At 37.7% G+C, this 23,225-nt stretch overlaps 1 protein-coding gene across 1 annotated transcript in view; it reads left to right on the forward strand.

Annotated features, from left to right (window-relative positions):
• Positions 1-23,225, forward strand: part of ABCA12 (ATP binding cassette subfamily A member 12) — a 160,682-nt gene that overhangs the window by 132,001 nt on the left and 5,456 nt on the right. Inside the window, exons 38-51 of the mRNA XM_014843588.3 lie at positions 915-1,002; positions 2,759-2,864; positions 7,080-7,134; positions 7,703-7,880; positions 9,368-9,483; positions 10,947-11,106; positions 12,212-12,465; positions 14,559-14,763; positions 15,577-15,686; positions 16,258-16,399; positions 17,427-17,561; positions 19,904-20,007; positions 21,210-21,302; positions 22,957-23,062. Of these exons, the coding sequence (XP_014699074.2) occupies positions 915-1,002; positions 2,759-2,864; positions 7,080-7,134; positions 7,703-7,880; positions 9,368-9,483; positions 10,947-11,106; positions 12,212-12,465; positions 14,559-14,763; positions 15,577-15,686; positions 16,258-16,399; positions 17,427-17,561; positions 19,904-20,007; positions 21,210-21,302; positions 22,957-23,062 (1,852 nt within the window). The remainder of the gene's footprint in view (positions 1-914; positions 1,003-2,758; positions 2,865-7,079; positions 7,135-7,702; positions 7,881-9,367; positions 9,484-10,946; positions 11,107-12,211; positions 12,466-14,558; positions 14,764-15,576; positions 15,687-16,257; positions 16,400-17,426; positions 17,562-19,903; positions 20,008-21,209; positions 21,303-22,956; positions 23,063-23,225) is intronic.

Here is a 23,225-nt window from a genome sequence, read left to right on the forward strand (position 1 = left end):
GATAGATTCACTGTAAGATAATTAGAAACCACAGATCAGCAAAAAGAAAGAAAAAATATTCCCTCTCCAATATGATATAATCACTATTGATTATATATCCTTCCAGAAATTTTCTAGTCAGGTATGCATGTAAATATTTTCAATGAAATGGGGTTTATTGTAAACAAACTGTTCTAAAACCTCCTTTTTTTAAAAAAAAACGTGAACAATATACTATTGTGTTCCTTGTACATCAAAAATACAGCACCATAGCATCACATTTAGGATGATAGCCATCCTTTCGATTTTTCTAGGGTGACTGCACCATTATTTATGTAACCTAACCCTAATTTGGGGCACAAATTAATCTATTATTAAAATTACTACTTAGATTTTTTAAGTCCACTTTTTATTTTTAAGAGATGATTAACTGACAGGTAGTTATATAGACACAACTCACTTTCAAATATCTGAGAAGAGAAAAAATATAGCACCAGGGGACAAATTAGGGGGAAAGTTTGGGGAGTAGAAGTGGAGCCATCTGTAAAAAGATAAGAAGTGATGTTCTATCATTTTAGTCTTAAATTACCTACAAAAGGATATTTAAGCACTAATATCTTAAGTTTTTTGAAATGATACTCGATCCATTTAAGGAGGAATTGGTTAGATTATGTGCCACTTATTTTCAGAATGATTACTCCATATTTGCAACTGTTTCAAAGGACTTTTTGCTTCTGGTTATAATGTACACTTTAAACTAAAATATGATTTAAAAAAGTGATAAAAGTATAAAATATTTGTCAGGCAGTAGTTATTTCATACTATACATATGTTCCTAATGGAAAGAAAAAATCCAGCTCTTAGTTAAACATTTTAGATCTATTTATGAATATTTTCTCCATTAAAACAAATATAAATTTTATTATTCTCTATAGATATGGAGGTTGGAGTTTTGGGCTGCCTTTGACTAAAGACCTTCGTTTTGATGTAACAGCAGTTCCTGCCAATAGAACACTTGCCAAGGTGAGTTATGATCTTTCTTCTGGGAGGTCATACAGATGAGAATGTGAACTGGGAACATTCAAGCATTTTCATGAGGCTAAAACAAAACCTGGGCACAATGAATGTGAAAAGCAGTTTGGCATGACGCATGCACCACAGCATGGCAGCTCCAGTCCTGGGTATTTACTCTAGTGAAACATGTCCATGTAAGTACCAGGATATGTATGCAAGAATATGCCTAGGAGTGTTTCTCATCTCAGTCAAAAACACAACCCCAACTGCCCAAGTGAAGTGGAATAAATAAATAAATAGTTATATATTCATTCAATAGAACTTTCCGCAATGGAAATGAATGACCTCAGTTCCATACAAAGAGCAAGCTAAATCTCCCAAACCTTATTAATAAACTAAAGAAAAAATGAAAAAGAATATGTAACTACAATTGCATTGACTATAAACTTCAAGAGTAGGCAAAACACATGCATATCGTTTAAGGGAGAGAGAGAGTATTACGATTTGCAAGGACGCAGGGTCAAGGAGAAGGTGTTCTGGATGCTGGTAATTTTGTTTTTCAACCTGAGTATTGGTTCAATGGGTGTACTCCCTTTATAATTTTTTGTTAAACTACACAGTTCTAGACATATTTTTATGTGTGCATATACATTTAACCTTGCTTTTTAAGGAACATGGAAACTTAAGAGAATTTGATGGATAGAAATAATCCTGTTGACTTTTTTTCTTCTAGATTGTACCTATGCTTTGAAACCAGCTAGAGTCACAGAATCAGATACATAGGAGCACCTATCTGATTGAGAGTAGTCTTTGGAATTTTAAATTGTCCTTCATATATTTCTCGTTTGGTAGTAAAAGATATCCACAACCCTGGGGGAAGTGGAGAAGCTAATATTCATTTAGCAGCTGTTGTAAGCCAAGCTCTAGTATCACCTTTTACACAAACCACCTAACTTCATCCTCACAGCATCCCTCTAGATAGATACCATTGGGCCTGTTTTAGCTGATTTTCACAGGCTCATGTAGAAAGCAAACAGTAGTGCTCGGGGTTTGAATGCTTGTCCCTCTTTGTTCCTTTCTTCTCTCTCACACACACAGAGCAAATATTCTTGCATAAACAAGGGAGTTCTAACATTAAATAATTTCTCTGCAAAACAGATTTGTAATTTTGAATTATGAACTGGACTTCGTGAATTAAAGCATACCAGTATTTAAATCCCTCTGCTTTTGACATAGAGGGTAAAGTAACTCACTTCCTGGTGAGTTAGAACTAGGAATAGAAAGTTAATGGAGGAATTTCAAGGTTATCAATTTTGTTACTATGGACACAATGCTTGTGTATGCATTTAATGTCTTTGTATAGCTGGCCCATATGCCATTAATTTTTATTATTACTGTTGAGAGCCAGGATGCCTTAGTTCTAGCCCCAGAATCACTCGATCAGCCACAGAATTGGAGATAATAACAATTTCTCCAGTTTATTTGAAGCTCTGCTGATAGACAAGATCAGGAAGAACTCATAACTTGGTGCTATCACACAGAAAGAATCCTGTTTTCCCAATCTCTGCTCATCTCTAAGTTGGAAACTTAGAGATCTGTGGTCAGCACAGTGTGGGGTGTGGTTCAGAATCTTCCAAAGCGAAATAAGTTATTGGGAAATTGGTGCTTTTCTTTCATATGTAACTTCTGTAGGCTGTCAGATGTAAAGATAGCCTAATTTATTTGAGCAATAGTGCTGATCTTGCCTTCCTGTGGAATTTAACAGGTGTGGTATGATCCAGAAGGCTACCACTCCCTTCCAGCCTACCTCAACAGCTTGAATAATTTCCTCCTACGAGTTAACATGTCAGAACACGACGCTGCCCGTCACGGTAAAGTTATCTGTACAGAAGCCTCTTATCTTGCATGTTAGATCCCATTTCTTCCTATGAGCAGTTATTTTATGGTATCTAAATCACAGAATTTTAAAAGGAGTTTGGAAGTAGTAACTACCGCCAAGTGGAACATTCTGGATAATCCCCTTAATGTCAGGTTAATTTAGTTTCCTCATTTACCAAGTTAGGATAAAGAGACTGACTTCATGGGGCTGGCCTGGTGGCGTAGTGGTTAAGTTTGCATGCTCTGCTTTGGTGGTTCGCGGGTTTGGATCCTGCATGCAGACCTACACACTTCTCACTAAGCCAAGCTGTGGCAGTGCCCCACATACAAAATAGAGGAAGATTGACACAGATGTTAGGTCAGTGGCAATCTTCCTCACCAAAAAAAAAAAAGTTGACTTCCTGCTTATTTCTGCTCTTGCATTTAGTACTATATCTCATAGGAAAATATTTTCTATCTAGTCACTTGTATATCAACTAACAAATTAAAAATAATTAATGTTAATAAATAAAGTTCACAATCTAAACTTGAAGGCAAAACTTTTAAGCTAAAGAGTTCTACACCTGACCAAAAGTGTTACCATTAATCGAGCACTTGCCATCCAGCCCCTGCTTTTTATGAAACATTGCCAATCTTACAAGCACCATTTCAGGATAAGTATTATTGTTTCCTACTATTATTTCTCTGGGGCTCTGAAGCAGGATTTGAACCCAGGTCTGTCTGACTCCTGCCTCCTTGTTTTTCTAGTACTCCGTACTCCAATCTTCATTTGTCCAATACTTATCTAGACACAGTCAGGTCTACTTCAGTTGGATTTCCCAAGAGGCTTCCACAGAGTCTTTAAAATAGGGTTTGGAAGTTGAATGAGACTAATGCATTCTTTTCTAATTCAGTTACTGTTCATCAAACTGTTTCAACTTTGTAAGCCTTGCTCAAATTATTTTCCCATATTGATCCTAAAAAAACAATAGTAAAGATGGAGAAAAACTGAATAGCATGTTTGCTGACTAAGACTGAGTTTCAAGCCTAATAAATAGGCTAACAAATAGCCTATTAAATAGAAAAAAAGACACAACACATCCTTTAGAAATGCCGACGTCTACTTTTCTTTCATCTCCCTACTGTTGAGCATAATAGTGTGTGCTGTCTATTCTGGTGATTATAGAAGTAAACTGCAGAGTCAAATACTCATCCTAGCAACAGAATCTTTTGGAGTCTTCATTTCAGAGAAAACGGTATTTTCCCCACCTGCTTTGGCATTTTCTTAGCAGGAGGAATCACAAATAAAATAACAAGGGGGCCAGTCTGGTGGCGTAGAGGTTAGGTTCACACCCTCTGCTTCAGTGGCCTGGAGTTCCTAAGTTTGGGTCCTGAACGTGGTCCTAGCACCACTCGTCAAGCCACACTGTGGCAGCATCCCACATAAAATAGAGGAAGACTGGCACAGATGTTAGCTCAGTGACAATCTTCCTCAAAGAAAAAAGAGGAAGATTGGCAACAGATGTTGGCTCAGGGCCAATCTTCCTCACCAAAAAGGAAAGAAAAGAACTAGATTGATAGATAGTCCTTAGATCTAGAACATAGTAAAAGGCTTAATCAAAAGTGGTAAATTAAATTAAATGGTGACTAAAGCCAGGCAGGTCTAGTATAACCTGGTTTAAAATACTATTGAACGCTTGACTTTCAGTAGGATGTCTTATTCAGAGCAGAAGACATTTGTTGCTATGACAGATAATGAAAGTATAAAAGCTATAGAATGACTAGCGGAAAATAGCAGATGTATGTAGGTGAAAACAAGAGACCAGTGCCACTTTCAGAAGGTCAGCTTCTGAAGCACATACTCAGGTTTTATCTGTCATTAGTGTTCTTTACCCAGATCAAAGCAATCGAAGTCACTCTGGACTCCAGCAGGCTTGTTGTGGCTCCTACCACTGTGTTTTTTTAAGTTAGAGAGTCTAAAGAACTAAGAATTCTGGAACATAAACTTTATGTTGATCCTAAAAAGAAGTTTGGTTTTTTTTTTATTTAAAAATAAGGCTTAGCTTGAGTTATAGAGAGATTGTGCCATCTATATTTTATTAAATTTTCTTATACAGACTTGTGACAGTGGTAGCTTCCCACTCTCCCTGGAAGGAGTCTGATTTCTTTCAAAGAAGCAATCCAGGTTCCCCTGAAATACTTTTACTGTTTTGTGATGCATGTGGGGGCTCTACCAGGCTAGTATTGTCTTTAAAAATCAACTCAATTATCCTCCTGCCACCTTCGCCCACTACACTAGCTTTTTAAAGCCATCTTTGCTGGATTCCACATGAACTGGGATTTTGCTTTAGCTGTAAAATGGATTTTCTTTGAATTCTAACATGCTAATAAACATCTTTTAATTGGCTTTCCTTTGCAATGTCAATATCTATGATATTCATGTGGTTCCCTCTAGTGGTTAATTTCACGTCAAAATTCTGTTCTTTTGTCCTAAAGAATATAGGTTTGCTTGTTTTCCCTAACAAATGTTGCACAACTAGGCTCTTTTTCAAAAATACTGACACATTGCTGCCTGCACCCTGCTGTTCATTCTTGTCCTTCATTGCATTAGCAGCAATAGTGGGTGGAAAGCATCTCATTTTAGGTTTACAACTGTAGAGACGACAGAAAATGTCCTATTTTTAATGTATATTGTATGTGGGGGAAAGAATTGAAATTTAAGATTCAATTAGATTTAATAAGCATTCATTGACTAATCGCTGTTCTCAAGACTTTATGCTGGATGCTGTAGAACCGAGAGAGGATTTTGATACAGACCCCCAACTCTGACACATTTACTTGATCTTTCAGCTAACGATATGTATAAACAATTGGTTCAGCACCATTTTTCATAGTGGAATAAATTTATTTTCAAAGATCCCTCTGGTGAACTAGAGTATTTCTTGACTCAAATACAAAACAGAAATAAAAGAAATGTTTGCCTCCTGCCTATATTATAATTCAGCAACAAGGTTTAAGTAGGACCCTGAGGAAAATTGAATCTCAGTAAAAAGAGAGCTCATTAACATCATAAAAGATAAGAAAATTTCCTACCCCCAATGATATGATTAAAATTAAGGTCAAATTTGTTACTGTTGTTAGTTTCTTTGTTTTGCTTTAACCATATATTATTTTCTGTAACATATAACAATTGCAGAATTCAACCTCAAAATATGTCACATTCTACTTAATAAAAATTATAAATTTAAGTTAATAGAATATAACTTTAGAATAATCTATTACATTTTGGTGCTGTGAAAGGGCCTTAATAACCTAATATAATGAGCATATACTATATGAGCAGTAAGTGAGAAAGTTCTGGCTCAGCTTATGATTCTCTAGGAACAAATATTTAAGAGCTATCTTCTTCCCATTTCCTATCATTCTTTTCCAAAATTTCTTAGACAGTATAGACCTTGTCTTCACACTGTGGTCCTTGGGAAACTGTTGCCGGCCCACTTTGACTCTGGCTAATCAAGGTCCTCTAAAGAAAGAGAGAAAAGAACCTTGTTTTGATCTCAGAAAGTACAATCAACTCTGGGGATCCCAATAATTTAGGATGGTATTGGAATTAAGTGACTACTTTCCCAGAGCCAACTAGTTTCTCTGAATCCTCCTGGATATTTATGTCTCAGTGAGAAATCTCTTGGGAGTGGCTGAAGCTCCCAAGCTCTCCTCTGGTGGAGTTCTGGAGCAATAGGCATCTTAGGAGTAGTAAAAGATAAGGAGGGGTCCTATCAGGCTACAGCATTTCCCCACCATGGCAAATAGCACAATAAAGAGGGATGGCTGTGGTGTCTGTTCTTTATAGGATCCTCATATAATTTGTCTCCCTTTGAGTTGCTCCTTTAAATGTCGTATATTTCTGAAGTGCTGCAGAAATGCAAACATATATGTGACCAGATAGAAAGAAGAAAGTGCAAACAATTGCTTAAATGTAATAGAAGGGAAAATGCTATATAAGAATTGTGAATTCTTATCCCTTCCCCAAAGTTCCCATACACCTAATTGTATGGGATTAATGAGATTAGGGGAAAAAAACCAATCATTTTCCTTTAAAAAATTATCCCCAAAGTAAAATTCTTGAGATCATTGCATAAGGAGGAAAGTATTCTGTATGATTTGTCTAAAAATTGGTATTTCTGATTAACTGAACTCCTACTAAGGAAAAGAACTGTCTCTTCTTTAAGGCATTATCATGTACAGCCATCCCTATCCAGGAGTGCAAGACCAAGAACAAGCCACGTAAGTAGATATCTCCGGCATGACACTTTCTCCTTGGCTTATGGAGCCTCTGTCTAAAGTACTATAATTGGAAATCACAGTTGTATCTGAATGAATGCCAATCTAGAAGAACTGGCAATATAAGCCACTGACTGGGATAAAAGGAAGTTTCTGAAAGAGTGTACAGTGGGGTTGCCAAGTACAGCTTGTTGACTGCAGACTCACAGAATCTGCCGCTTTATAAGTCAAGTGGCTGGGAGCGTCATCAATTCAATTTCCCTGCATAGCAGTTAAGTGCTATTTCTATGCTCAAGAACTACGTATCCCTTGCATACACCCCATAACCCTTGGAGACTGAGGTTTTTCTATCAAATATCCCCAGTCAATTCAGACACACGAGAGCTGCATTTTTCCAGGGTCATAGCCAAGTCATAGAGAAGATATTATCTGGCTGCCTTGCAGGAGGACTTATTTGTGTCACAGCCAACCCTTAGACTGTGTTGTTGATGGTTTTAGTCATGAATCTTTCTGAAAGGCAAAGACTTCCGAAAACTTATGTGTGCTTTCCTCTCCCTATTGCTCACTATAGAATGAGCAGCTTAATCGATATTTTAGTGGCACTCTCCATCCTGATGGGCTACTCTGTCACCACCGCCAGCTTTGTCACCTACGTTGTAAAGGAGCATCAGACCAAAGCCAAGCAGCTGCAGCACATTTCAGGCCTCGGTGTGACATGCTACTGGGTCACCAATTTCATTTATGACATGGTGAGTAACTTGTGTCGTTGAAGGAAGGACAAGATTGATTTGGGGAAAAGACATCAGTTTTATATTCAAGATTTATTTACCCTAGTTTGTTCAGATCATTACCATAAAGTTAGTAAATTCATCAAAGAAATAATTTGCAACAGGCTTATATTCATCCAGGGGTTGGAGGAAAGAGAAATCCACGTACCCTCATCTCTGTGGTCTTAGGACCACCTGTATCTGATTCCCCAGGACACTTGAAAGGCAGATTCCTGGGCCCCACTTTAGACCTATCAGATCCATATCTTTGGAGTGGAGCCTGGAGAATATGCGTTTTTAACAAAATCCCCACAGGTATTTTATGCACACTGAAGTTCAAGAACCACTACTGTGGAGAAATAGAAGTTTAGCAGAATAGCTTTGCCCAATGGTACCAAATAATCAAGCTTATAAAAATTTAATCAACCAATAGTGAAAACTTCAAAGTAGCAGCCCCTGCTGAACAACACATTAGAGAAGATTAGTAGGGACAATAAAGGATGAATTTCATTGATAGCTCCTTCATTTGCATAAAATTGTCCCAAAGTTCAGATGGTTATTCTCAACTCCAAATGTGCCAGTGTTGGCCAAAAGCCCAGGATGGGTATACATTTGGCTGGTGATTATGGTGAAATTGTCTAAGATGCTGTAAAGATCACTGATTTGAAGGGTTGGAGAGTAATTAACTGCATATCCGTTTTGTTAACGTATCCAGTGAGGTCTGAAATGCATTTGTTGTAGAAGTCAAATTCAAAAGAATGGTAATTCTCTGGACTTACTAGGAGCTTTAATGTTAAGAAAGCTTCAAGTGCACACTTTTGTGAAGGGCTACTTACTACTTAGATTCTGTTGTTATGTATCTGGTGCTCATTCCAACTTAGGAGATTTTCCCCCCAAATTAAATTACCATCTCTTTCATTGTGTGTGTCTTACTGCAAACTCCTTAGCATTTAATGTTTCTACTTGTCAATGAAACACTGAGTTCTTTGTTCATACACCTGTGATTCTGAGAATGTTTGGGACCTGCTGCCCTGCTGTTTTTCACAGAGTGGCTCACACTGATAATCAAGCCTTAGAAATCAAACATCTGAGAAAGTTCCAGCATTCAAAATGAAATCAATACTTTGAGGACTGAATCTAATACCAAGATTCCTGACTGTTTTATCTTTCTTACTGAACCTCTGTCACCGGATGATCCCAAGTCTCAAAGCCTAGAGGCAGGAACACCAGGCACTCCATGTATATCTATACAGATGGAGACAGGCTTGACCTCATATTGCAGGAGACAAATTCTAGAGCGAAATCAATGTAAAATAAACTAAACATTATAAGGAACAGGAACATAAATAAAAATTCATTCCTTCAAATATTTCTAGGTCAACTTGTTACAGTTTTGGACTAGAAGGGCTATTGATTTTTTCTGAAAGATGTTTGCCATATATTAAGCATAGTTTTACATTTTCCCATAGGTCTTCTACTTGGTGCCTGTAGCATTTTCGATTGGTGTCATTGCAATTTTCAAGTTACCTGCCTTCTACAGTGGAAACAATCTAGGCGCTGTCTCTCTCCTACTTCTGCTGTTTGGGTAAGCTACAGTGAAAGAATTAACAGAATTAAACACTCCTAGGCAGGAACAAGACCTAATCTCATTAGCTAATTTACAATGATCTTGGGGTTTCATTAGCCATGAGTGATGACTAACAATACATCACACTTGCTAGTCCACAGTTTGTAAAGTACAATTCTTCTGAAAATGAATGTTGTTATTAATAGCAATACCCACCATTAATGAGCACTTACTGTGTACCAAGTTGTTGCGTTTAGCAATACGTGTGTAATTTAATTTACGTTAAACTAGAAGCTTTAGAATGATCAGAAAAATGTGTATACATATATGGATTTATATATTGACAAGTTATGAGTATATATGGCATTATAAGGTACATATATTCGTATGTATTTATTTTATTTGTATTTTTATAGATGTCTACAACGCACGCATAATATTGTTTCTGTATTAGGGTAATACAGGTTGACATAATCAGCGCTTAGCATAGTAATTCTGTCTGCCCTGAATGCACGGGCAGTATCCACTTAGTTAGCAATCATAGCTGATGAAGGATCTCTCTGTCCCTACTTCTACTTCATTACCCCAAAGCAGGTTCAAGTATTTGCTCAAAACAGGACATCCAGCTCCTAAGCATGCGCCATCTGCTTACCTGGCTTACAATAACATCATTATTTTTTATTTTTTCTCAACTTTAAATTATAAGATTTATATTGATTAAACTCATATTTTTGAGCAAAAAAAAAAAAAAAAAGTCTTGCCTGGGTGAAATAACACCATCTTTAGGAGGAATTAATTTGCAGTTGTAATGATGTAGGACTACTCAAGGTTCCTTAAAAGAGAGACTTCTTACTGTCATTTAAAAAATATCCTTTGGATTTTTTTTAAAGGAGTCCCTTTCCTAAATAGATAAATAAGAATTTAGATGGAGTCACAAAGTGAAAATAAACATTAGAGATGAGTTGTCAAACCTTGTGTCTAGAGCTCTCTTTTATTCCTGTTTTTGACCCAAACAAAGAAAATTAATTACAGCATAATTTTCATTCAGCCAGCCCTGGTGGTCTGGTGGATAAGATGCAGCACACTCACACTGAGGCCTGGGTTTGTTTCCCGGTCAGGGTACAACACCATCCATCTGTCAGTTGTCACACTGTGGCCGCTGCATGTTGCTGTGATGCTGAAAGCTCTGCCACTGGGCTTTCAAATACCAGCAGGGTCACCCATGTGGACGGGTTTCAGCAGAGCTTCCAGACTAAGATAGACTAAGAAGGACCTGGCCACCCAATTCTGAAAAAAATTGGCCACAAAAACCCTGTGAATAACAGCAGAGCATTGTCTGATAGAGTGCTGGAAGGTGAGAAGGTGGCGCAAAAAGACCAGGCAGGGTTCCACTTTGCTATCCACAGTGCCGCTAGGAGTTGGAATCGACTCCAGAGCACTAACAATAACAAATTTTAAATCTTAATGTTATTAACATACAGGTATGCCACGTTTTCTTGGATGTACTTGCTGGCTGGGCTCTTCCATGAAACAGGAATGGCTTTCATCACTTATGTCTGCATCAACCTTTTTTTCGGCATCAATTCCATTGTTTCCCTGTCGGTGGTATACTTTCTTTCCAAGGAAAAGCCTAATGACCCGGTAAGGTCTTTTATTAGTCTGCTAAACTTCAGTGAATGTATCAAACGCTTCAACACGTTCAGGGTAGAAAGAATTTCTGTATGTTGTATCCTCTAAATAGAAAAGAGGAATTTCATTTGCTTCTATTAAATTTAGTAGAGAAGAAACTACGGCCTTTCAAAATTCTTTTTAGGCTTTATCTGGGTTAATGCTTCTGATTGTATTTCCCAGTGTCAAAACTATTGACATTTGATAAGGCTTGAATGGGATGATGGAGGTGGAATCAGATGCACTGTATGCCACTACAAAAATCATACAACCAATCGATCAGCTGAACTTTATACTCCTTAACAAATTATTATGGTATGGTAGTGACAGGGACAATGGCTTAGTTATTTGACATGGGTTAAGATTCATTTCAACATTCGCAGAAGGGAAACCTAATTCATTCCCTTTCAATCATGTGTTAGAGTCTACTTCATTGTAGTCATCACTTTCCATTCAGAGCTGACAATTATGATTAGTGAGAAAGGAAGCACTAACAGTGCCAGGCAATTGAATGGAAACGAATAGAGAGGAAATGAAGTGAAGTGAAAAACAGACAAGCACACTACAGGAGGAAGAAGAAATTTCATGAGGTGCAAGTGGTTGGCCCCAAGAGTGAATAACGTGAAAATGAGCCATTTGCTCCTCGTTGAGATAGGTTGTCTCTCCTTCCATCTCATTTCACCATTTTAGTCCCTCTTCAAGAAGGGATTACCTGAGGTCCTGAAACTCTACTGTACTGAATACCTCCTTTACTCAGGCACCTACCAATGCCCGGCATCAGACCCCAACACCCCGGCTGTTCCTACATTCCTGTCTAGAAATGATTCTGCCTCCAGGACTTTGTCTGGCACCTTAGTCATCTCAAAAAAATATAATCCTTTTCTACTTTTATTTTAGTAATAAATCTCCACTATTTGGTTACAGTAGATATTTATATGTAAATTCAACATACGTGTGAAATAATTACCAATCTAGATAAGCTTCTCAGGTTTCAATATTTGTCTACAGCTAGCTTTAAATTTTTGTCAATTTGTTGGATGTCTAACACTGAGCTTCACTTTTATTTCTCTTATTTCAGACTTTAGAACTTATTTCTGAAACTCTCAAGCGCATTTTCCTGATTTTCCCACAATTCTGTTTTGGCTACGGTTTGATTGAACTTTCTCAACAACAGTCAGTCCTAGACTTCTTGAGAGCATATGGAGTGGAGTACCCAAGCGAAACCTTTGAGATGGATAAACTGGGCGCCATGTTTGTGGCTTTGGTTGCTCAGGGCACCATGTTCTTTTTCTTGCGACTCTTAATCAATGAGTGGTTAATAAAGAAACTCAGGTAAATACAATGAAGACATGTGTTTGACAACCATGATGGAACTCAATTCAAAACATTCAAGGAGGGGTCAATAGTCTAAGGTCTTCCATTAGTAATATGGAAATTTTTGCTCAAAATTTTTAAAAAATTATAGCATGATTCACCATTCATTTCATTCAGTAAATAGTTATCAAACCTTAGTATGTGTCTGCAAGTATTGCTGTGAAGTACAGGTTGAAGATAAGTATAGAGTGAAGTATAGAGTGAGGGAGTAAGATTAAAGAAGCACAAGTTGGCCTTAAGGAAATTAAGATTGAGTGGTGGAGAGAAAATATGTACGTAAACAAAAGATGAGGTCTTTGAGTTAAGTTTGGAAGAATAGAAAAGAGAAATGGGGAAAGAGGATTCAGTGTGTAGCATATTAGCAAAGGATTTAGGAAAAGAAAATTGAGTAAAGTCAGGACAGAATCCTAAATGAAAAGAAAGACACATGCCATTGACCCACCAATTCCATTTCTAGGAATTTTTCCTACAGATACACTCACACATATGCAGAATTATGTATGTATAAAGATAGTCATCATAACAACAATTCCTAATAGCAAAAGAATGAAAACAACCTAAATGTCCTTCATTTAGGGACTGATTAAATTATATACATACATTCATAAACACTATGCAGCCATTGGAAAGAATGATGCAGTTCTCTATGTAATATTTGGGGTTACTTACAATATTTATTAAGTGAAAAATGCAAGGTTCAGAACTATGTATAAAGTATATCACCATTTGAGTTAAAAAGAAAAGAAAGGTGTATTATTGATGCATACATATGAATAGGCTATCTCTAATTGTGGGTGCCTCTGCTGAAAAGACCTGCACATAGTTGAAGGAGATTTACTTTTTGTTACATATTCTTTAGTGCCATTTTAATTTTAATATATGATGTGCATGTAATCGTGTATCACCTATTGAAAAATAAACTTTAAATTAATAATAGTAAAAAAGAAAGACGAGCAAAGAGAGAAAAAAATCTTAGGGCACATTTGAGAAAAGAGTAGTACGATTTGATTAGAACATAGAATAAATGTAATGAAAAAGTAGGAATTAAAGCATGAGGTTGGGAGACTATGGAGTCTATTGAATGCTTGGATAAAGAGATATGGTTTGGAATTTATTCACCAAGCAAATAGTAGTCTTATTAAAGGTTTTCAAACAAAAAGCAATATGACCAAATGGTGCTTTAGAAGATGTGATTTTGTGGAGGTAATGCAGATTAGAATAGAAGAGTGAGAGACACTGAGCAGTTTGCAGTTCCTGGAAAAATCTAGGTGAGAAAGAGTGGAAGCCTATGATGGTAATAGACATGGACAGAAAGTGATCGATGACAGAGTGTTATAAGGCATTTCCAGTGCCGAGAGACTGACTGCGTGAGTGGACTTTGGTATGGAGAAGATTCAAAGAAAACATCACAGCAGGAATCTCTGGGGATATCATTAAAAGAAGCGGGACATTGCGAGGACTGCCAGAATGGATTTGTTGGGTTTTTAAATTTTGTTTGGTTTCATTTGCTTTGGTATTTGTTAGGCAAGATACTGGGGTGGGTTTGAGACAGGGAATTTTCAGGGCTGTTAACCTTAACATATTGGCTAGATCCTAGGTGAGATATTCACAATAAAAAGAATGTAGAATAACATTCACATTATTGATGATAAAACAAGAAATTGACAAGATTGGAAAAAAGGTGATCATTCGTTGTGCGCTTTTAGGTAGTAAGTCTTACTAATGACTCTGGTCTCTGTTAGGAAGCAACTTTCAAACCCAAATGACCCCCTTGTTACTGAAATTAGGATTCTGAATTGCAGCAGTGGATCTGTAAGCATTTAAAGCATGGAAAGTGAAAGCTCTTTCCCAAATATCATAGCAAATATGGTGAAGAGCATCCATACTAATTTTTAAATTTTTTGAGGAGCATATAATGCATAACAAACTTTAAGATAAACCCACTATGTGATAGCATGCTTTTAGTGAAGTGAGAACCCAATAAAAAATGTCAGACTTGAGTGATGCCATTTCAAAATCATTGACGCCAAATCATTGGGTCCATCTTTCAGAATCTTCTTCAGAAAATTCAGTTCTTCACCTGTAATGGAAATAACAGATGAAGATGAAGATGTGCGAGCTGAAAGGTTAAGAGTTGAGAACGGTGGGGATGAATTTGACCTCGTGCAACTCCATTGTCTCACAAAGACCTACCAACTTATCCACAAAAAGATTATAGCTGTAAATAACATCAGCATTGGGATACCTGCTGGGGAGGTGAGGAACAATGTCTGGTCTGTAACTGTCCTTTTTATTGGCACAATAAGTGACAAATAAAAATCATTATCCTTCCTTAATTTTTTTCTAGAAATGTGAAAGTCAACCTCTGAATATTTTGATGCAGTCTACACATAAAATTTACACCTGTCCCTATGTTACTTACCCTATAAGTCTCCCCTCTTGGCAGGGAGGATGCACCACACACCACGTCCTGAGCACCTTCCCAAGCCACCGTCCTCCCAGGGGTGGACTTTCAGTCAAGAAGCCCGTGTAGGGTGCAGTCTTCAGCTGTTAGTTTCCAGGTCTCTTCAAAAGGCAACATAAAGAAATCAGTTTACAGAAGTGAGGTCCTACAACTGCATCCATGTTTATTCTTGCCATTTTCCTGGAAGCCATGTTAAGGCAGAGCTGCAACCTAAATGCATCACGTATCTTCGATAGCATAAAAAAAATTGTTGCTTCAGTAGCTTATTCAGTAAAGTTATGATTCTGTGTGAATAATGTGAAATTTAGAAAGGTAATTACTTCATCAGCTTAGTAGATCTTACTTGTGGGGCCTTTTATCACGTTGCACAGAGGTGTACAGTGTTCCGGTGGTTAAAGGAAAAAAAGCTAGGTAAGCACTCCTTTGTTTCAAAAGAGAAAGTCTTATCAAATGCCAACAGTGCACTATGATATCCATGAATAATTCCAGGATTTATTTTTCCTGGTAATTTATTTCCCCCAAGGAGAAGGAGGATAAGCGATACAATAGTAACATGTCTTTGGTTTGGATTAAGGTTTACGTCTCTTTTTCTCCCCCCAAACCAGTGCTTTGGGCTTCTTGGGGTCAACGGAGCAGGAAAGACCACCATTTTCAAGATGCTGACTGGAGACATAATTCCTTCAAGCGGAAACATTTTGATCAGAAATAAGACTGGGTATGAAAAATAAATACTTCAACTTACTGAGCACCACAGAATTAAATGAGAAAAATCATTAAAATGAACTCTTTATGTTATTTTGTGGTTATATTATGAAATCCTTAGGGAAAGAACAACTTTCCAAGCAAGTGGAAATTTTTAAGCCTTTAAATGTGACTATGGTGGTGGGATTATTTACCTCTTTTTATCAGAATCACCAATCACCATGACCAAAATAGAGCTATCTTCCAACATTTGGGGGCTGGGAGGGAAATATCTTTTCTAGTTTTTTTTTTTTTTTTTGAGGAAGATTAGCCCTGAGCTAACATCTGCTGCCAACCTTCCTCTTTTTGCTGAGGAAGACTGGCCCTGAGCTAACATCTGTGCCCATCTTCCTCTATTTTATATGTGGGATGCCTACCACAGCATGGCTTGCCAAGCAGTGCGTAGGTCCACACCTGGGATCCGAACGGTGAACACCGGGAGCCCAAGACAGAACGTGTGAACTTAACAGCTGCGCCACTGGGCCGGCCCCTGCGAGGGAAATATCTTTTGAAACTCATGTGTCTTTTCGATTCTCTGGATCCAGATCTCTGGCTCACGTTGATTCTCACAGCTCGTTAGTTGGCTACTGTCCTCAGGAAGATGCCTTAGACGACCTGGTAACTGTGGAAGAACATTTGTATTTCTATGCTAGGATACACGGGATTCCAGAAAAACATATTAAAGAAGTGAGTATAAATGTGAAAAACTAGTTGATTTGAAAACCATGGTTATTTCTGCTTCCCACCCACCCACCTTCAAGACCAAGCTGACTTCTAGAAAACTACATTTTCCTCCTGACGATGATAATGGATACAGTCTTAGGTTGATCGTGTATATTATATACACACCTCTGAACTCAGCTTTAGAAACGCCTTGGCCCGTGCTTGTCAGGCACCTTTTGAGAACCATCACATAACAGATCGCGCTTGTTTCGGGCTCTGGGTTGAGCATTGGCACGTGATGCCTGTCCACACTTTAGTGCTCAGATAAATATAGAAACATGGAATTACCTACAAAATAGCCAAGTAAAATAGAATAGCTTCGAATTTTATTTTTCAATGTGATTTGTAGTTCGCTACAATTATTTGCCTTTTTAATGGAATGGCTAACCCTGAGGGCAATTTCCTCTACTTTTGCAACCATGGGACCTGTTGAAATCCTCCTAGGATCCCACTATCTGCCAAGGTTATTTAACTACAAAAATAGCTACAAGAACCCAAAATTCCTAAGTTAATATGCTAAAGTTTTGATACTGGGTCAGTTTTAAATAGATTTAAAGCCTTGTGACAACTCGCCCCTCAGTAAGAGGAAAAATGTAACAGAGACCACAATCAGTGAGAAACCTGCCTTGTGAAAGGGTGAATTCTGTTTTAGCTCTTTTAAGCTCTGCCAGGAAATCCTGTGTTAATGCAGCAGAAAGAACAATTGTAAACGCACACATACGCACACACACACACACACAGATGCATTTGGGGGAAAAGAATTCCATTTGAAAAGGAGCCTTTACAGAATTGCTCTCTTTAAATGAACTATTAATTTTTAAGTGGACCTTTGAAAGTAAAACAAAAATTTATGTTGAATTTAAATGTTTGAATTTTGGGGGGTATTTATTTCTTCATACTAAAGCTTTGTTTCACAAGTAGCTTTCCTTCTATTCGGTGCTATAAGGGGTTTGGCGAGGATGGCCAGCTTGACTCTCTCTTCTGCCCACAGACTGTTCATCGACTCCTGAGAAGGCTTCACCTGATGCCCTACCAGGACAGGACCACCTCTATGTGCAGTTATGGCACAAAGAGAAAATTATCCACTGCCCTGGCCTTGATAGGGAAACCTTCCATTCTATTGCTGGTAAGGGAATCATCGTGAAAAAGGCTACTCCATAATTAGAACTACATGTGTGTGTGTGACTTTTCATTATCATTATTGCAATAAGCATTTATTGAGGTCTCACTATGTGCTGGTTATACTATAAGCCCTTAAAAATGTTTTTGCCTGGAGCCAGGCCTAGTGGCCTTAGTGGTTAACTTTGGTGCATTCCACTTCAGCAGCCCTGGTTTGGTTCCTGGGCACAGACCTACACCACTCATTGGTGGCCATGCTGTGGCGACAACCCACATAGAAAATAGAGAAAGATTGTTACTGATGTTAGTTCAGGGTGAATCTTCCTCAGGAAAACAAAACAAAAAAAATGTTTTTGCTTGAAGCTGTGGCTCAGTCAGTTTCAGAGGAAACACTTGTCATGAGAATTGCAAGTAGCTGAAACAAATTCAGGATATTCAAATGAGTGAGTAAAATGATGGACTATGGTAGAACTTGATTCCCAGTTGCTGAAAAAATCAGCTCTGTTAGTAACAGGTGATCTAACATATTTTCCAACTTCTACCAAAAAGGAAAGACACATTTTCAGACAATGTGTTGTGCTAAAATTTTATTTCCTTGTTACTTAAAAATATGAGTTATCTAGCTTGGGATGTGATGGACAATATGCCATTCTACTTTATGTGACTATTTTGGAGGCAAGAAATGAATTCCACAATTATATTTTGGTTAAGAGATGGAAAATTAAATTGATCACCTGGAAATAGAAATTCCATGTAAGGATAACATAGCATTCTGCTCCCCAGGCCAAATGTTGTGAAAGGTGCTTATTTCAGAGAAATAAGCTTGCCCTTATTTTGGAAGATTTCCTGCATTCAAGCATTTCCAAACTCCAAAAGAGCCTTAACTATATGCAATAAAAATCTAATTATGAATTACCACATTATTCCAGGGATTAAGTCATACAGAGGATCAGTTCATTTAAACTGCCCAGATAAGAGTGATGCACAACCCGTCTTTCTGTGATCCCGGAAGCTTATAATGCATCTCATCCCCCCCCCCCGCCCCCCACCGCCAATCGATGCTTATGGTGGAATTCTATTGTGTAAGTGTCTGTTAAATTAAACAAAACAATCCTTAGGCACCCCTATGAGATAATAGATGTAAAATACTTTCAAATGTTTAAAATGCTATGCAAATATTACGTATTAATGAGCCAAACTGAAATATACGCGATGAGAGAAAGATACTGTGTTTTCTTCTGTATGCATTTACTATATATGCTATTGTCTTTAAAAATAGGAACAATAGAAACAGTGACAATATATCCTTTACTGTTTCCCCAAATTAACTCCTTCCTTTCCTTAAATTTAAATTTTACCCCTTAACATAAAAACCAGCCTCTGGTGTTCCTATGTACATACTTTCCATTACAGATAGACATTTTTAATTTTTACCAAATCTTGACCTATAATTTGTTTTTAATCATCTGTCAGGATCTATTATTCTTTGTTTAGATTATCCATTGCTACATTTCTAATTTTGTGTCTGAGCAGTTTTTCAAAACATAACTTACTTTAAAATATAATTTATATCTTTCTATTTGGCGGTTTCTGCAAATCTTATTCTTATTTCCCCAGGAGTATTAAATTTCAATTAATAACATAAAACTAAAAATACCACCTCAAACACATTAACTGAAAAATCAAATTGCGTTTTTTCTACTTCACATACCATATTATCACTCACAGCCATAATTCTGCTGTCAGCAGCAAGGTAGAAATCTTGTCGAAGTAGCTTCAAATATATATGTGACAATGTAGTATTACATGAAAAAACTCTGCTTTGTCAATAATTGAAGCAGAATTTTTTCTGAAGAAATATAAGAGACAAGTGTAAAGTAACAGGGTGTCAAGTTCACTGGGACACTTTTTAAAACAGATTGGCAATTTTTTTTTTTAAAGATTTTATTTTTTTCCTTTTTCTCCCCAAAGCCCCCCAGTACATAGTTGTATATTCTTCATTGTGGGTCCTTCTAGTTGTGGCATGTGGGACGCTGCCTCAGCGTGGTTTGATGAGCAGTGCCATGTCCGTGCCCAGGATTCGAACCAACAGAACACAGAGCCGCCTGCAGGGGAGCGCGCAAACTTAACCACTCAGCCAGGGACCCGCCCCCAGATTGACAATTTTTAGTGATTAATTGTGAGCTTTTTGACAGCGACAGAAAGAAGACTATAGAGTATAAAGCCAGTTAGTCACAAGACTTGGCAAAGTGATTTCTATTCCAGGCAAGTGAGATGTGGTGACTTGTGTAAAGAAATTCATCAAACATTAACTAATTTGATAGATTTTTCTTGTAACTTTCTACCAAGGATGAGCCGAGCTCTGGGATGGATCCTAAGTCAAAACGGCACCTCTGGAAGATCATTTCAGAGGAGGTGCAGAATAAATGCTCCGTCATCCTCACATCGCACAGGTAAACCGAGTGCAAGCACTTTAAAGTCAAACGACATGATTTTAGGATGATAGGTGGGAAAAGGAAACCTCCTGTAACATACGTTGATATTGAGTGTCCACCACTGGATGAAAATATTTTATGTTTATAGTCATAGGAGCAAATGAGGGAGATTTCATGGTGAGAATCCAGCTCCTGCAGTGGGACAGGGCCTAAGCAATCTTTATCAAACAAATTTCTCATGACCTAAGGCCCTCTTAACGAGGACTTCCTATTCCCCGTCACACAAAGTTCAGCATCCTTCCACGTAGTACGCAAGGCCTTTTCTTATCTCGCCTCATCTAAATTTCTAGACTTTTTTTCCTACAACCCTCTCCTACCAGTCAATCTGAGTGAGTCGTGGTTCCACATACACTCAGTGCCCTTTCCTATCACCAACCTCTTTCTTTGGCTTTGCTTTCTACCGGAAATGGCCTTTTCACAAAAATCTTTCCAAGTTCTAATCTTACCAGTCCTTTAAGAACCCCCTCACAGACCTCCTCCATGATAGAGACCCGTCCAATCAGTTAAGTGAAAAGCTACTAAAGCGTTTTATCTGTGCCTTTCTTGTAAAGTTGGCCATGTATTAAGTTCATCCTTTCATTGTGATTATCATAGAGTAGAAAAAGCGCTAGATTTGTTTATAATCAAGAGACTTGTTTATATTCTAGCCTTGCCCTGGCACACTGTATGTTCATTTCCATTAACTTTTGAATGAAGTGGACTGGGTGATGCTTAAGATCTCCTCCAGTGATTAGAGTCCATGAAATCTGAGATTATATAATCAAGTACAGGCTGACTAGTCACAAATACAAGACCATAAAAGCCAACTGAATACAGAGTATGAGGCATAATGAGAAAAAGCTCAGTAATATTTTGGAAATGTTCCTTAGGAGATGTGGGTCCTGAGTCAAGGCTTGAAAGAGCTTGGAAGAAATAGCATGTTTAGTAGAGAGGGCATTCCAGGAGAGAGGTGGCCTCAAGTTTGAGAAGAAATAGGAATAAGCTCTATGTGAAGACATTGAACTTATATTTTAAAAGATTTTTTTGTTCTTCAAGGGAAAAGACATTTTAAGGAACTAAGTATTTTTAAGGTGCCAGAATACAACAGTTAAACTTATGTTCATGAACTTAAACTCAATTTTTGGTGCCCAGAATTCTGACGTGATTCTGCTGTCTTTCAGCATGGAAGAATGTGAAGCTCTCTGTACCAGGTTGGCCATTATGGTGAATGGAAGATTCCAGTGTATTGGATCTTTGCAGCATATAAAGAGCAGGTGAGGAACAAATGCATTATTTAACATATGATGTAGGGTAATCGATCTACCAGTGCTATCCTCACCTTCAAGGATTATCTCAGCAGCCTATCCTGCAATAAGGAGTAAAATTGGAATGGAGAAGCTAATCATTGACTCACCTCAAAGTTAAATTATCTTCCTAAGGGTTAGATGTATTTTTAGTTCATAACCCCAAAAGCTAGAAGGCCTAAAAACTAAAAAAAATAAAAAATAAATAATAATAATAATCCACAACCAAAATACTCCCAGGAAGCAGTTTCAAGAGTTCACTGAAGGGGCCGGCCCGGTGGCGAATCAGTGAGGTGCACACATTCCGCTTCGGTGACCCAGGGTTCACTAATTCGGATCCTGGGTGCAGACACGGCACCCCTTGGCAAGTCATGCTGTGGTAGGTATCCCACATATAAAGTAGAGGAAAATGGGCATGGACGTTAGCTTAGGGCCAGTCTTCCTCAGCAAAAAGAGGAGAATTGGCAGCATTTAGCTCAGGCCTAATCTTCCTAAAAAAAAAGAGTTTACTGAATAAGAAATTAGAGCTTGACAAGTACATGAAGACACAGATTTTTATCTAGCAGGTTCATTTGCCATTTGCACAGGCTTTCAGTAGGCTATTTAACATTTTTACCACATTCAAAACCTTTTAATCAAGAATACATTGGGGAAATGTGCATAAATACCATACCATCAAATTAAAATTAAATTAATATTTTATATATTCCAGAGTGCATATGCACTTATACATATCCATGTTAATCTCCAAGCTTCATGGTGTGACTTTATACCTTTATCTGTACAACAATTTGTCTTTCTTTTACCATAGTATTAAGCAAGATAAGAAAAAGGGATGAAAGATGTCTTATGTGTTGTTCTCAGAGAGCCTGTCGTGACTTGTTTACAAACTCTATTTTAGGTGCCAACAGTTAGCTAGTGTATTGATTTATTATTGATTTATTTTTATTTTTATTTATTTATTTTTTGAGGAAGATGAGCCTGAGCTAACATCTGCCACCAATCCTCCTCTTTTTGCTGAGGAAGACTGGCCCTGAGCTATCATCTGTGCCCATCTTCCTCTACTTTATATGTGGGACGCCTGCCACAGCATGTCTTCCCAAGCCATGCGTAGGTCCGCACCCAGAATCTGAACTGGCCAATCCTGGGCTGCCAAAGCCAAAGCGGAACGTGCAAACTCAATGGCTGTGCTACTGGGCTGGCCCTGATTTATTATTTATTTTTAAAACCTCAATGACTTTAATCTTTACTGTTGACACCAAATCTCCAATGACTTGCCTCTCAAGACCTTGTTTGCTTTAAATTGGAAATTATTTAACCCCAGAAATGGACATTGATGGCCAACTCGTGAGTGCCAAAGAAAGCCAAGACTTTGTTTTCTTTCTAACAGAGTTTTTGTCCAGAGTCTGACTTTGTATAGTGGTAGAAATAAAAAAAAAAAATCATGCTAGTGCACTATTTCCAGTTTGCAACATGCCCTGAACTTTTATGGCAAAATGACTGTCTTTATATAAGAAAAGGGGTTGTAATGGTCAGCTTGGGTCCTGTTTCATTATCTAGAATTCCAGGGGAGCTATTTCAGCAAAATGTAACTTCTCTTGTATTTTGCACTTTTTCTTTCTAGGTTTGGACGAGGATTTACGGTCAAGGTGCACTTGAAGAACACCAGAGTGAGCATGGAGGCCCTCACGAGGTTCATGCAACTGCACTTTCCAAAAACATACCTAAAGGCAAGTAAGAGATTGCCCTGTCTTTTGGCTTTGACCGCTTTTGTTGGTCATAATCTAATATTGTAGTAGATGTTTGCCATTTTCAAGTGGGCCATATCTTTATTATTAACCTTAATATATTTGTTAGTTCAAGATGCATAAGATACTCGGAAGCACACTTAAT

Source organism: Equus asinus, chromosome 19, assembly GCF_041296235.1.
Source record: "Equus asinus isolate D_3611 breed Donkey chromosome 19, EquAss-T2T_v2, whole genome shotgun sequence".
Taxonomy (NCBI): Eukaryota; Metazoa; Chordata; class Mammalia; order Perissodactyla; family Equidae; genus Equus; species Equus asinus.